Here is a 16,762-nt window from a genome sequence, read left to right on the forward strand (position 1 = left end):
TCAAACTATCATTTTAAACCTATAAAAAAGTGTTTTGGGCTAACATTTTTGGCTTTCTGGAAGAGATTAATTGGATTTACATTATTTCTTATGGGAGAAACTGATTCAGTTTGCGTCCGTTGCGGTGAGAGTCTGACATCCTGGGACCAATTAATGACGCTAACCAAGGTTCCACTGCAGTTTTTCTATATTACAAGTGTTTTGTGTTAACTTTTTGGAATGTCTGGAACACAATAACTGGAGATTTCAAGCATAAAGTCGTACGTTTACGAGAATAAAGTCGTAAATTCACAAGAAATAAAAAGGCATAAATTTATGACTTTTTTCCTCCTAAGTTTAAGACTCGTAAACTCGTAAAAAAAAAATCGCAAATGTACAACTTTCTTTCTCGTAAGCTTACGACTTTATCCTCGTAAATTTACAACTTTATTCTCAGCATCTTAAAATTCTCAAAATTATTAGAAAATGAAAAGGCAGAAGAAAGGCAGGAGGTTTGTCCTGATGTACAGTACATTACTGTATGTTGTCATGAGTGAGTGTGTGCGTGTGCGTGTGCGTGTTTACAGGAGTTGGTGCTGTCGTCTTTGGTCCCATCCAGACTTCCATCCTGGCCCATCTGGAGATAGAAGCCCTGCCTGCAGAACAACCTGGTCACTATGCCCTTCAGCTGTGGTTCTACAAGAAACAAGGCAAGGAAAGGAGTCAGAGGTAAACACACGGGTCACATTCAATCAGATTTAATAAAACTGTATAAAATTATTTGTCAAATGTGCATAATTGGCCATGGCAACATTTTAAAACCTTAATTAACGACAGAACATAAAGTTATTTCATTTCATGCAGCGGTAGACGCGCTTGCGTACGTCTTATAACACTCACAATAAGACCAGCTCGTCGCTTTGTTGAGTCATTAAGTCGCTAAACCGGCAGCACGGCATCTTCTCGTTCTCTGGCAGACCAGGGGCCTCATTTACAAAAGCTTGCTGTGCACAAAAAAGTTACATCAGCAGGAGTCACATGAACGTACGCGTCTTTCACCGCACACGTTGGTATTTATATAAAAATGATTTGTGGAAAAAGAGAGCGTACTCCTTCACCCATGCCTGAATGTATGGCTTTTTGCAAAAACAAAAGCAATTTAGAGTCTACCGTGAAGCTAACTATGTTTTTGCCATCACTGAACTTGTCTTCAGTAAACCTACAGTCTTTACGTCTCAAAAGACAAATTAGCATCTTTGATGAACCTAACGTACGTGTTATCGGCGTCATTCAGGAAAATCTTGGCCTCTGTGAGGCAAATGTCGGTAGAGTCCCGGTGAAACGTTTTAGAACACTCCAATTTCTCTGGAGGAAAAAGCTACATGTTTAATTGTTAAGATGGTCAGTCGCTCTTCCATTGTTAATTCCATTTTTTGTTGCCATTTTTGTAGCAACACATGACTTTCTCCAGTTCAATACTGTTCAACTGATGCTCACAAGGGTGTAGTACCACAGTGTGTTCCAAACGCTAATTTTAGTCAGACAGAGGAGGTAGTAAGCACGCCAGAACGTGGAACACCTGTAGGAACGAGTTGCACCAACTGCCAAGGCTTGATCAACCTCCATTTCTGCACAACAGCTTTAAATTGTTTACTCGTTTTGTGGTACCTGAAACTGGCATTTTTGTATCATTCTGAAATACACATCCTTTTTCAGTTTTGGCTAACCTTACCTTTTTTTTTTTAAGCTCTGGCACTTCACCACTTACCTTTGTACCATTTCAAGCTTTTCATTGGACTTGAACAACTTGAATTTCTATAAATAACTGGGAAAATTGGGGTGTTCTAAAAATCTTGACTGGTTTTTCGTCAACATCAAGGACATTTTAGCGTCTACGATGAAGCTAACGTACGTGTCGTTGTCGTCAACAAGGAGCTCAAATTTTTCAGACACAGGAATCGACACCACAAAATAAAGCTCATACATTCAAAAACACATGAACTACAAAAGTCATAGCACCACTGGGATTGTTAACCGGCCCTTGAAAAACACCATCATCCATTATTTGGAAACAAAAAGTCTGCGTCTCGTATTGATGGGAAAAGGGAAGCACTTTGTCCTGTCAGTCAATGAATAACAGCACGCTTTCTATGACATTTTATGGCTTTTTCCCGCTCTCACCGGTAGGCTACCTTCCGTCTCGAGAGACAATGGTAGCGTATGGAGACCATGTGCTGCCCATTCAACATGGTCCCCCTCTCAGCCTCGCCAGCTTGGTCCAACGGTACACGTTAGAGCGTTACAATTTGGAGCTGGTTTTGGTTGCAGGAGCAAGGTGGGTGAAGTGTCTTTCCCCAGGGACACAACGACAGTGACTGGGTGGAGGGAGCGTGGATCGAACCGCCAACCTTCTGGTTTCTGGACGACCTGCTCTCACCAGTAAGCGAGCAAAATGCATACGTTTTCCCAACAATCCCTGTTAGCGTCTTCTGAAGCAGAGAACGCAGGTTTGATCCGGGCTATGCTGACGTCAGAAGGAGTCACCTGTTTTATTCCGTTAATTTTGTTATTTTGTGTTGTTCATGTGTTGGTATTACTTCAAAGCATGCATCTAATTAAATTCAGTTTCGCGTCAAACAGTATAAAAATCCTTTTATATAATTCACCACGCCGGTAGGAGTTGGTAAAAACAGAAGGCTCAGAAGTGATCGTGTGTTTTTCTTCATCTCGGTTCAGTTCTCACAGTGGAGCTGACATTATTAACTTGATTCATGAAGTATTGACATTCCAATTTTTGTTTTTATTAGATATGCCGCTACTTAGCCCTCCAAAATAACCTTTATACAGCGCTTGACGTAATGACCACCAATCTCCTTCTGGGAGTCGCCATGTCCATCTTTCCCTCCTTGACAGTCCAACACGTGCTCATTACGAGCATCATTACATTCATGAGCTATTTAGCATTGACCACTTCTAGATGGTTGTGGGAGGAGTAGTGGAGTGGGTGGAGTTCTCCTGCGCACAGTTCACCGCTGGTGGGATTTAGAATAGGAAAACTGTGCAGAAATGTGTGCCGTGTGATTTTATACATCGGAATTTTTTCTTGCGTTTGTACGTTCTGAGGTTTGTGAGTACGCAATGTTTTACGCTGGAATCCACGCACACTTTTGATAAATGAGGGCCCAAACGCGTATGAGTGTGTTAAGAAGCAGAGTCACGATGCCATCGTTCATGAACGAGAGTGACCAGGGAGCGCCAAATCCATTTTCATTTTTTTTAAAAGGTAGTGCCAAATGTATCTATGGTGTTAGGAATGGAATATTTTCCACTCCGTTTTGGGTGAGTAGTGAAACATATTTGCACGTTCATAACAGACAGATAACACACAATCACAAGGCCTTTCACTTGGAACAAACACACCGTGTTCAGACCAATACACCAACAAACAGTTAAAGGGAAGCTTCCTGGTCATTGGGACCGCCTCCACAGAAAGGCTTATGAGGGAAAGGAACTCTCTCTCGCATCTTGCTAGGCCTTGGCTGTGTGGCTGACCGTTCTCTCCAGCGCTGGCATTGCAATTGCTTGCATTCACTTCAAATGCAAAAATTGTTCAACCGACTTTTTGACCTGGACAGAACCCGAGAGGTCCAAATTTAGCAGAATTTATTCATGATGGGCCAACCCAAATAAATGAATTTATGGGAGACACTGCTCATTTTTGATGGCCGACGTGAGACATTCATTCAACAATATGTTTGTGGTTGTACTTCAACATTGTTACAGTATTTTGGTTATCTACATGTAAGGAGCAAAACATGCGATACTAAGATGAGCATCATTCATTAGCTGTGTAATGGTATATTTTTTGATCAAGGCTCTTGTATTAGAGCTCATTACAGTGTGCAGCTGTACCTAATGTTGAGCAATGAAATAGTTAGACAAATGTGACATTATGTACAGTTATAACCATGACAACATATCTTGGAGGCACATTTGAAATTCAGCTTGAGCAAAGTGGCAGCATGTGACGCCACATCCTGAGGGACTTCCTGTAGAGAAGACCAGTCAAGCACATCAAATCCATCACAGGATTCTCGGACTAAGTCATCCTTCCTGGTCGTTGGTGCACTTGGAAAACTTTGCTAAGGTTGTCAGGTTAGATAGAAGGTACGTCATGAATCACTGACTGAAAATGGAGACCGAGAAACGATTGGCACATGCATGTGACCACACCCACCGTGCTAAAAGCATGCTGGGAATCCCCTTTGTGTGTGCGTGTGAGAGCCGGAGCGTAAAGGTAGAGTCAAGGTGATGCACAGAAACAAAACCGAGGTTGACCCAGTTTGGGATGTGTGTGAGGGGGAGGGGGGCGGGGGCGCTGGGGGTGTTTTCCATCTTTGTGACGGATCCATTTTGTGCAGCGGGAAGAAAGGGAGAGGAGGTGTCAAGTTGGTGCGCTCGTGATGTGACAATGCATGGGGCGTAGTCACCAACGGATCTCTACTTTACTTCAACATTATTAGAATAAATATCAGAGGGGTTGTTGTTTTAAATGTGTTACATGATGAGAATATAAAAACAGTGTATTTTCTTCAGTGGGGGGACACAACCAGCATGTGCCTGGTATTGTGGTTCACACATCTACATATTAAAAAAGCAACACATGACATGAATACAAACACAAGCGTCTGCCGAGGCCAAAAGATGCTAACATTGTCATTCATCCAGGTCATCGTGTTCTCAGGGCATTCGATCGATCGCAACTGGACTGTTCGGGTAGCCTGAGAAGACGTTTCGCCTCTCATCCGAGCAGGCTTCATCGGTTCATGCTCAGAGACTGAGCATGAAGGTGAGGTGAGGTGGGACACACGCCAGTCAGACTAGATAGGACAGCTCTAGTCTGAGAGCCTGGCGCAAGATCCAATCTATTTATCCTCAAAGGGAGGGGGCACCTGCCTCCTGTCTTTGAGCATGACCTACACTAGAGCTGTCTTATCTAGTCTGACTGGTGTGTGTCCCACCTAGTCTTTGAGCATGAACTAGACAAGAGCTGTCCTATCTAGTCTGACTGGTGTGTGTCCCACCTCGTCTTTGAGCATGAACTACACTAGAGCTGTCCTATCTAGTCCCGACTGGTGTGTGTCCCACCTAGTCTTTGAGCATGAACTAGACTAGACTTGTCCTATCTGGTGTGTCCCACCTAGTCTTTGAGCATGAACTAGACTAGAGCTGTCCTATCTAGTCTGACTGGTGTGTGTCCCACCTAGTCTTTGAGCATGAACTAGACTAGACTTGTCCTATATGATGTGTCCCACCTAGTTTTTGAGCATGAACTAGACTAGAGCTGTCCTATCTAGTCTGACTGTTGTGTGTCCCACCATTTTTATAGAGCATTGAAAACCTGTTTACGGCCTTCTAAATATGGTTTTTAACACGATTAGAGCCTTCTAGACAAGAAATGACACCCCTACAGTCCCCTTTACACTCCTATTACCCAATGTAGACATAATAACAGAAAGTAAGCCATTTAAAACAGAAATAGGACCTGTGTTCATGTGTGTTGCTGTAAATGTGTTCACAAGAAGTGAACACATTTGGACAGGAAGTGAGTTGAGGTTTAGTTTGCCATGGGTTACGGCTGCAAAAGTAGCTGTTGTTGGGGATTGTTTTGGCCGTTGTGAGATAATTTAAAAGATTATTTAAACCTACAATAAAAGCCTGTTGTCCCGACGATCAAGTCTGCTGCTTGTGTGTCTCGCCGTACATTACAGTAACATTACTGACCCCTAGTGACCAGTGTAGAATACTACATATCATCACAGCGTCTTTGAATGCGTCTTCTGAATGCCTTACATTTGTATTTTTGTCCATGTAACCATTTTTGTGCTTGAAACGTTTAATTTAGGCAAAAAATGTGTAATATTAAATATGCATTTTGTTTTTCTAATAATAGCCGCATTCAACCACAAAACAGCATGATTTAGCTAATGTACTTATTTTTTTTAAACCTTGAGAGAGTGAAGCTGCAAAATTCCAAGCGTAAAGTGGCAAGGGACGACTGTCAATCAATCTATGCCGGCGTCCCATAAATGTTCTTCCACGAGGTCAGGGGTCGTCAACCTTCAGCATCAAAAGTGCCATTTTGCTTCCACTTCCGGTAAAAAAAAAAAAAAAAAAGTCTGGACCGTAAAACATCACACAGCTTATAAACTTTGATGCCAATGCTGAATTGCCATCAATAACCATTCTACTGAGCCTGTCCTTGATTGTCTTTGCAGAGGGAGGCATTCTTTCATTTTCTGAATCATTTCTTGTTTATTTTTTAATTTGAACAATAGATGCTCTGATATTTTTATGAACGTATCTGTGAACGGCTTCCTCTTCCTTCCCCAGCCCAGTGTTGCCAACTTGGCCTTTTTCTCGCTAACTCTGGCAACTTGGTGATTTATTTTCCCAAAAGCGACTGGCGACAAATGTAGGGTCTGGTATTTGGAGACGTAAAAGTGAAAAAACGTATTGTTCCTCCCCGCCTCACAGCAGTCACAAGCAGCGTGACACCGTCAGCTCCCGCAGCGCACTATCCGCCTCTCCCGGCGTCACCACCTCGGCGATTAGCGCGTCACGGGCTCCGAACACATACAGCAGCTACGGCGCGCTTCTCGTTATAAAACATATTGCGATGCTCTCGTAAATGAAATAGTTTCACTTCACTCTGCGGTAACTTGCTCCAAACTCGGTCAGCTTTTTTCTCTCCAGTGAGACTCACCGCATACACTAGCCTACCGCCCCTTCCCTTGCTCATCCAATCAGCAGTCAGAACTCAGTCTACATGCATTCACGGACTTGCGGTGAGTCGGATATTTCAAATTCTTTTCGAAAATGCACTTTCCCCTACTTTCCCCTAAATCACAGAGCTCAGCAAAGGGAGCCGCAACAAGGACCCGCGGGTTGCCGACCCCTGCAGTAGGTGGAAGTACCGATGAGGTACATAATTAACCTGTGTAACCACCTGTTGTCATTCACACAACAGAATAAGTCACAGCACGCTTGGTGGTGCGCCGTCATGTAATATCCATTACGGGCTGAAAAGAAAAATGGTTGTTTAGGGGGAAAATATCTCTACGAGCAAGATAAGGGAAACAAATCGGACAGTGGCAAGATTATCTAATTGAAATGGGTCTCTCACTACAGAACCATATGCAGCCTTGCAGGCTGCCAAGGTCACGCTTTGTGCTCAGCTTCGGTTTGTGGCAATTTATTAAACGCGTGTGCAGAAACCAGTGATGTCTGACCGTGAAGCTAAAACAAGCGTCCAGATCTGCAGTTCAGAATCATTTACCACAAAAGGTGGGCTCACGCAGGTGTGGTGTAAGCTTTATCGAGGTAAATGGGGTATTAATGAACTCAATTTAGATTTTAATCACAACGTCCAGACTGGTTTTGAGCACAATTATAGTTTGGTGATGGATTGGTGATGCCAGCTGTATAATGGATGGAAAAGAATCAATGATGGCTCACAGGGAAACTGCAGCTAATCAGCATTTGTCCATTCAGCTGTCTCACATGCGGTTACCCCTTTAAACACGCCGTCTTTCCTCCCTCAGTCGCCAAGGTGATATTCCCTGCTCTTCCCAGAATCTCCATACCCTGTCTGTTACTAGGGAAATTCCCATCTGCACGTTGCCATGACAACAGTCTCGTGATTCCACAGTGTTCCAGCAGAGGGGTATTCCCCCATACGCACGCACACACACAGTCGCGCAGTGTGGTGCGACTCGTGCGCCGGTCCCTCGGTGATGTGAGGCGTCACTCTCCTCCTCGTCCACTTGAGCCTTGCGACGCACGCACTAAATTTTGGGTGTGACACATGACGATAACGCCGCTTCTGCGTCATACCGAAGTCAGAAATGAGAGTTCTTGCTGAAACACCGTTGGAATGAAGGCGCCGGTGGCCGCACCTCGTGGCCGACTCTCGTCTTTGTCACAACGAGGCACTTCATTTGACACCGTCGTTGGCTCCAAGTGCCGCGCGCGGACTTGACACAAGTGCACAATGCGGGGGCGAGCGCTTCTGTCCGCTATTGATTTTCCATACCTGCGTATGATTACGCATTGATTCAGTCACGGGGACGCCGCACAGAGAGCCTTTCCTTCACAGCGATGACATTTGGACAAGAAGCGGTGACACAGCCGCTCGACGTTAAATAAGATCACATCAATTTTCACATTTACAAGATTTACATGCGCAAGTAAACTACAGTGAATGACTCAAGTCAATTTAACGACACCATAATGCGATCAAATTTACAGACAAAACGCACAATGATAGTAATTGGATCGAGGTTTACGCCCACGTCTCATGACAAGCCAATTATGAGGCCGTATCTGTTTGAATATCATTTGGAGCTCCACTCTCTCCTTCACAAAACCTTTGGAAGACAGTAGGGGATGTTGGCAAATAACACACAAACACCCAGAACCGAGCTGGTGCACGTTGCCAAGCTTTTGCCGTCGGCGCTCACAGCTGTGTGTGTGTGTGTGTGTGTGTGTTGGGGGGGCGAAAGAGCTGGAGGGAGTGATGGAGAGATCTGAAGCAAAGGAGGAGGATTAGAGTTACAGGAAAGGTGGTAGATAGATGATGGCGGGAGGCTGTCGTCGTCTTTGTTTTAAAAAAAGGGAAAAGGGGTATAAGGATGTAAAGACAGGTTTTTCATGAAATACGTGTTACAATCTCGCAGACAGGGCAAAATATCCAAAGCAGGCGTGTCCAAAGTGCGGCCCGACGTCCATTTGCAGCCTGCAGCTGCTTTTTTTAAGCTGGCTTGCTGCTTATTCCAGAAATAAAATACATTTAAAAATGGGGGGGGGGAGCACAAAAAGGCAAAGAGAAATTACTGAAATGCTGATGCTAATAACAACTTCTGATTGCATACTGGAATGGGTTTTCACCCTACTTCACAAAACAGCATGTGGCCTTCCGGGGATGACGTTTGGACACTCCTGGCCTAAACACGTGATGGAGGACTGAGAAAAATGGCACGCTCACGTTCCCGATTGGAATGTAAATATTTTTAAGCATCCTGTTCCTCACCAGTCCCATCAACATGACACCTCAATATAGTTTCTTGGACTGTTTCAAATCGCACTTCCGTCAGTACACTTTAGTGTGTGTGCTGTGTACGCTGCGTACTTTGTCCCAGAGGGCGTGAATTTTGACGTAGTGCTGTCCCAAATCCATTACTGCTGCCGCGCACTTACCAGAAATGACGCTCACAATATTTGCTCTCTTCTTCTTGTTCTCTTCTTTTTGCAACGTGCAACCACTCACGTTAGCCCCCCTCTCCCTGCGTAGCCAAGACGGCAATGATCGAGGGCGGTGAGGGTCCGCGGTCGTACCCTCGCCATTTGGGGCGTGTTGAGTGCACTGCTTATTGCCGTATTCTCACTTATGCACTCAAAATGTCAAGTGTGAGTATGAAAGTAGGCGAATTGAGACACAGCCTAAGCTCGCGTTCTGTCCCTCCCAGCCGCTTACCTGCAGGCAATCAATCGATTCCAACCACACTTAACAGCTATGAAAACGAACAGAATCTTCCTTTTCATGTATTTGTCTTGTGCGTGGACTGCAGTTGTGTTGACCTCTACGCACATTTTACTCAAAGAACATTACACAAAAAGTCCTCGTGCAAAATAAAAGACGGTGGCTTTCATTTGGGCGGTAGTGTCGGAGAGAGAAAGAGAGACTAGACACTACAGACCAAATCTCTGACTTCAATAATGAATGCGTTGGGAAACTACCGAACCATAGGACACCACAAGACATGATCGTGCGTGTGCGCGCCCGCAAGAGAGAGGAAAAGGGACGAATTTGTCAATTTTGTGATTGTGCAATATTGATGTGCTTGCGCGTTTCCCACGCGTGAAGGTGTCCAAAATGTGCATATGCGTGCATGTCAGTATAGGCGCGTCTGTCCGCCGATTTGTGCGTGTGTGTATGTGTGTGTGTGTGTGTGTGTGTGTGTGTGCGTGTGTGTGTCCCGCGCACACCTTGTCTCCGTAGCCTTCTCTTCTTTAAGCCGAATATCCGGACTTTGGAGAAGATGTCGACCAGGTTCCCGTTGCACAGCCCCTGCTTCTTGCCGGGGCTCTTCCGTCGCCGGTGAGTGGTGGGTCGGTGAGCGTGTTGCTCCCTCGCCTGCCGCTTCTGGCGGATCAAGCCGCTCGCGATGGCCGCTGCCATGTCCCCGCCGACACAAAAGCAGACCTGTCTCCGTCCGTGTCTCCGGTCTCGTCACTTGTGTCCTCCGAAGTGTCTCGGAGCGCAGACGATACCGCGCCCCACAGTCTCGGCTTTGCCAGCTACAACGGCCCCATTACTTCACAGTCCGAGGCAACCGGCCATTGGCTTTCAACGCACAGCTGTTTACCTGTCCGTCACGTCCCGACGCCCTGTCTGTCAGTCAGACGGCAGCGGCTCTCAATGAACGGCTCGTCCGCTTCATTTGAGCGGTTTGACAGCGAGCCCCCCCATGGCGAACACGAGCTTCCGAGGAACAGAATTGTTGGGCGACTGAAAAGCGTCTCCTCCGCCGCCGGAAAGCGTCCGTTTGTGCTCGGCTGAAAAGGGCGCGAGGCGCGCGTGCCGCCGCGAGCCGCTCCAGGTGTGTAAAACGAACGTGAGTCAGACAGAGCCTCGCCGGAAACGGAGCCGTCGGGCTTTCGAAGTTAAACAAACACACGCCCGGCAAGTGGGCAATTTAACGACAAACGTCATCATCATGATTTAAAGCACGGGGCGGACTAAGCGTACTAAGTTTAAGTGCTACAACATAAACAGATAATAATTAGCTATTGGCACCTGTTGTTGATGAAACTCGATCTAATCACACGCCGAGGGGTGTTTTTAAAATTCCTTTTTGGGTTCAATTTGATCCTCAACAACCTAAAATCAGCACGAACATCGTCTTTTAAATGCCAAGCGCAAACTACGCTCCTACTTAAAGTTTTAATGTGAAAGTATCAAACCGGATGCTCTGGTAATTGTCGCCGCGGCTGGTTGGACGCTACAGTGTTGCTGGAGCCACGCGCCCAGCGAGGCACCTCACACACTCTTTGACAAAAACAGCTCGTCATCATGGCCGGTGCAACACACGCGAAACGATCAAACATGATTTCTTTAAACCAAGTGAACTGGTAAAAGTTTGGTTTTTTTATGTGTCTGAGGGAGAATTGTGGTTTTGTTGTCTTTTAAGCAGGTGTTGGCAGCCATAGGCACACGTGCCATTGTGGGCACCTGCTGGCCTAACCAATGGCACACAAGCAACTCAATGACGTCATCATAACACTTGTTGAAAGCAGTGCACTTATACGGTATACAGTGGATGTTTGCTATCAGTTAACTACAACGTAACAATGCTAATCACTACAAGTGAATGTTTTCATAAGAATGGCCGCATTCTTGGGTGACTCGGTCCAATTTTCACACAAAAGCGCCGCGCTCAAATGTAACGTGTGCACATAATTGATACTGTCATGGACTTAAAAATGCTAACAACGTGATTTTATAAAGTCTAGAGTTTATGAACCACTTTGCTGGAGTGTGGCTGGCAATCCAGAAGTTTTTCATTGGGGTGGCCGAGGTGAACCTGACCGGAACCGATCAAAGTAATCAAGGAAATCTTACCTGCCGCTTGCACTTCACGCAACACGCGCTTTTATTGACAGCTCCGCCACACGAAAAGTCGTGTGCTGCAGTGAAATGCGTCCAAGCGGAAACGGCGGTTAGGCTGAACTAACGGCCACGACCACCCTGGCCACCCTCGTAGCTCCGCCACTGCTGTCGGTGTTAATCACATCGAGCTCTTCTAGAATGGCAGCATTTTGTGCATGATATCTCGATCACAGGAGGACAAGGATGATCAAAGTATGTCAACTTGGCTGGCATTTGTAAACAAATGTGGTGATTTGCCATTATAAGGAGTTCATATTAACCCATCACATGAAATGTTAAAAATGACAAAAAAAAAAGGTTGCAGACCTCTGCTACGGAGCAATGACTGACCTACATAACTTTAATTGAATTCCAGTGATCCGCTATGAATTGAAATGTTCCCAGTGTTTCCCTTCCCAGAACTAGAAGGCGTATGACACAAAGTATCCTATCAGGAATCCTTGCGTTGTTTGTGATGCTGACACGTCCATGACAATGGTTGAGCAAAACAGTTAGATTGCAGTAATGAGGTCAGCTGATAAACACGCACACAGACAGCAACTCCGCTTGCTGGCCCATCACCGCATCCACGTGCGGCTCACGACAGCCGCCTGAAAGAGGTTTAAAAATGCAGGTGCAAGCCTGCCCCACATGTCTGTCGTTTGCATCAGGTGCACGGCGCTTCCTTTCAAAGAGGCTGTAAGCTTATACCGGATGAAACTGGACTCCACCCATACGTCCTCCCATGCTACAGCATGTGACGGTTAGGTCACAAGCTAAGGATATCACGTCGATAATTACAAAAGGTCCAGTCAAACGTTTGGAAACATTCGAGTGTCGGGTGTTGCAGTATGCACCGCATGCACACCTACAAACTTTACGTAACATTTTGAGCTAACTATCATTCAGGTCTTTTTGTTTCAGAGACAGGCACTGACGTCCATGAGTATGTGTCTATATGCAGGGTTTCCCCTAGGATATTTCAAAGCTGTGGTGGTGGGCTGCATGGCCGGGCGGACCGCCGGCGCGTCGTAAATTTTTATGACTTATTAACTTACTAACTTATTTCTTTAACGTTTTCCCACAACCAGCAGAACATGAACCGAGAACACTGCAAAACTCTTACCGTAAATTCCGGTGTATAAGCCGCACCCACTAAATTTAGAGGCAAAAACAGATTTGCACATACAAGAGCCGCACCGGACTCTAAGCCCCACATGTCCACGTCATAAAATGGCAATGTCTGCGAGGACTAGGGATGTCCTGATCGTCTGCCAAGCCGAGATTTTAGAAAAAAGCCTTCTTGCACAGATGCAGCCTTTTTTAGATTTTAGACACCTTCCAGTCAGGGGACAGGGCCTTTCATAGCACTGGGTATGCACTTTTAAATGTTTTTAATGACTGATTCTGGTGGTTCGGCCATTTCAGTGCTTTTAGACAAAGTGGTGCTTTCGACATAGTCGACCATGCTATTCTTTTATCTGGCTTGGAAAACCGTGTTGATGTGAGAGGGGCTGCCCTTGAGTGGTTTAGTTCTTACTGGTCAGGGAGATGCCTTACTGTGGGACTTGGAGACTCCACCTCATTCACCGCCCCCTCTTGACTGTGGAGTCTCCCAGGGATCAGTTCTTGGGCCCATTCTATTTGCTCTTTATGTGGTCCCACTTAGTGCAATATTCAAAGTGCCTTTGTTTTTATTTGATCTTTTAGTTTTTACTGTAGTAATTGTACTTTTACTTCTTATTATTTGTGGTTTTACTAGTCTGTGCAGCACTTTGGAAACAGTGTTTATAAAATATGTTACGTATATAAGTGAAGTGGATTTGGATTTGAAGATCAAATAATATCAGTTTTCTCAACTGGGAAAAAACACTACCAAAGGAGGCGCTCGGGCAGCGGAGCCTTCGTTCCGACAGTCAGTGCTTTTGGTCGGCAAATATAAAAAAAACAGTGCAAAATGGGGCTCACTCACAGACAGTGTCGCTGGCTACAATGCAAAAATATACACACAGGCAACTCCTGTGTCAAGCTAATGTCTTAAAGAGGTACACCGGACACTACACCTGAGTACCATCTCGTGGTTCAAATGTGAATTACACCGCTCATAACAATAATTTAGGAAAAAATGGCTTCAAAAAATGTTGCCGATAATATTGAATATCGACGATAATTTGTAGCACAATTATCGACCAGCAAAATGTGTTATTGTGACAGACCTTGCTATCACGCACGCTGGCATAGACGGGCTTAGGCTGCGACAAGCTGTCGTCAATTGACTACACATTTTACAGACAATTTTTCATTCTCTCCAAAATAAGTGAACGTCTATCTGGTCACACATGCGCAAGTGCCAACAGGGGCATGTTTATCAAAATAAAGTGCAGTTTTTGTGATATTTTAATTGTTTTCAAACTAATTGTGGTCAATATGTTCATAAATAATTAGCTATATATATATATCTATGTCGCATGTATATCCATTCATACAGTATATTACTTAACGTTGCTTTCAAGTTTAAAAAACAACAACTAATTTTGAAGGTTTGGTGGCTTTTATTTTGTCGTGGCGCTGTGCCACGATCAATTACATGTAGCGGAAACCCTGATACATCCAAGCAAGGCTGGAATAAAATGAGTGTATCTTCTTAAATTGGGGCTGTGGTGTGTCATTCAACTGAAACGTGCATGCGGTTACGTACACGCACCCACAAATTAATTAAAAACGTCATTTTGGTTCGTCAACACGACACTCACTTGAGAATGAGTTTACATCAGTACACACTATGTGCACTTGTCTCAATCGCTTGACTCTGATCGATTAACATTCTCCTTATTGCTAAAACAAAACAGGCCATTGTCGGCCTTTGGCTTTTATTTTTTTCGGTACTCCTTCATTGAATTCTTGTGTTTAGTGTTTTATTACTGTATTTTATGTCGTCCATGAGCTCGGTGTGTACAGTGTGAGTGATTTAGCAGGGTATAACTTTGCCGTAAGATCTGACTTACAGAAAAACTATCTAGGAATGGAACTTGTACGTAACTCAAGGACGACCTGTAAACACATTTGCACTGCCGGGGAAACTGTGTAGAAACCGTTCGTAGAAATGAAAGAATTCAATTATGCATTGCTAACTAACACAGCAGAACTCACCGAGGCATGTTAACAGTCTTTCTGATGAGTGTAATGTAAAAAAAAAAAAAAAAGAAGGAAAAAAATGCTTCGGAAAATATTAAAGATCATTTTTTTGTTATGTGGACACAGCTTAATGATGTGTTTTCTTGTGCTTGTATCAAGTTTAAGTTCGGAGAAGATATGCACCTTATTAGCGTACTTAATTATTAATATTAGACTGATTATCATATTATATTTAAAAATTGCAAATGTATTTTTCTACAATGTTGTAAAAACGTAAAAGTAATCAAATATTTACTCCAAACGACTTCAACGTTTCAGCACCACGGATAGCTCTACCAGCAATTGCATTTGTGGCCACTTGAGGGCGCCACAGTGCATGTAAGAGCCTGCCTGCGGTTCCATTTTATTTTCCACAAATGTCTCCCTGATGCATGCTGCATTTCCTGATCTCACAGCAGAAAGCTGTCAAATGTCCGCATATCCTCTCCCACATCACCGCTTCATCTGCTTGCGATACAAGATGCTTTTTCCCAAATGAGAGCCATCTTTGCTTGGAATATGCAAATCACGGAGTGTGAACTTGATCCCGGCCACGCCAAATGAAAGCGTGAGTATGAATAAATCAAAGCCGCATTTACATTAAAATTCATGGATTCGGTTGCTTTTTATAGCAACACAGGAAGGCGGGACACCGACTTCAAAGAGTAATTCACTCCCACCCCCCCCTTTCATCCACATGCTTCATGCAATAAACATTTGTACACGTGGAAGCACTCGAACAAGACCCCAAACATGACACATTCATTTATGATCAAATACACCGCCCCCGTTTTCCATTCACACACCCAAGACGGAGCACACAGACACGCCCTTCCACTCAACTCGTCTTTGCAAAACCCTGTGGAGCTACACAGGGACAAGGGCGCCCCTTACTGGCAACTATTGAGAATGCAACTCTTCTGCCTTGCTCGTTTTTCAGACCATGCAAGCAAATGGGATCCCCACAGGTCATAGCTATTTGGTCTAGTATAACAATGTGGTACAATAGGAGCAGATTTCAGGCAAAGTCGCTGATGGTGATTAACTCATTCGATCCCAGCCATTTCTCAAAAGACAGCCCCTACAGTACGGGCCATTCTAGACCATTTTGACTGATTTTTCAAGGCACACAGAACATTGTGTTCTGTGGTTATATAAACACGGAACCTACCAAAAGAAAGGTTAGACGCTCGTCTTTCATCAGAAATAAAAAGTTTGCTTCTTTCTTTAGCAGTAGAACATAGGTAAGTTTCAAGAAAATGTCAGTTCCCAATAAAAATACGAGAGAAAAACTGCTTAACTTTCACTTGGACATCATTTTTTTGTTTTTGTGACAGCTCAAATATCCTAAACGACTACACCACAACATAAGCAACACAAAAAAGGGTTGTTTTACATCAAATTAACAATTTATTTGCAAATATAACGCCATGAACTATTCACAGTTTTCACATTTGGAACTAAACTGTGAGTGCGCACGCGTGTGCACGCGCATGCGTGCGGGTGCCTGCGTTAAAGCCTTCTTAATCATGATTAATTAATTTAAAAACTGTGATTAATCTGATTACAATTTGTAATCATTTGACAACCCTAGTTTTAAGTTGAATTTGATTTTTCAAGCATAAAAACGCCTAAATGATGTAAAATACAAATGCAAGACGTTCAGAAGGCGCATTCAAAGACGTTGTGAGGATATGTAGTATTCTACACTGGTCACTAGGTGTCAGTAATGTTAATGTAATGTTCGGTGAGACGCACACACACCAGACTTGACAGGCTTGCAGGTTCGAATGCTCTCACAACAGGCACAATAATCCCCAACACCGACTACTGTTGCGGCCATAACCCATGCCAAGCTAACACTCAACTTTGAACCCCTGAAGTCACTTCCTGTCCTCC

The 16,762-nt window shown here is 44.3% G+C and overlaps 1 protein-coding gene across 4 annotated transcripts in view; it reads right to left on the reverse strand.

Moving 5' to 3' along the window:
* The window catches only part of LOC129188023 (fibroblast growth factor 14-like), a 67,127-nt gene that overhangs the window by 33,777 nt on the left and 16,588 nt on the right, over positions 1-16,762 (reverse strand). For 3 of the 4 annotated variants that reach the window (XM_054788008.1, XM_054787982.1, XM_054788001.1), the window contains one exon: positions 565-675. In XM_054788008.1, coding sequence (XP_054643983.1) covers positions 565-616 — 52 coding nt within the window. In that variant the 5' untranslated portion in view covers positions 617-675. Of the gene's footprint in view, positions 1-564; positions 676-10,026; positions 11,506-16,762 lie in introns of those variants that run through there. The other variant, XM_054787991.1, reaches the window with a different exon arrangement.

The sequence above is a fragment of the Dunckerocampus dactyliophorus genome, chromosome 1 (assembly GCF_027744805.1).
Source record: "Dunckerocampus dactyliophorus isolate RoL2022-P2 chromosome 1, RoL_Ddac_1.1, whole genome shotgun sequence".
NCBI lineage: Eukaryota > Metazoa > Chordata > Actinopteri > Syngnathiformes > Syngnathidae > Dunckerocampus > Dunckerocampus dactyliophorus.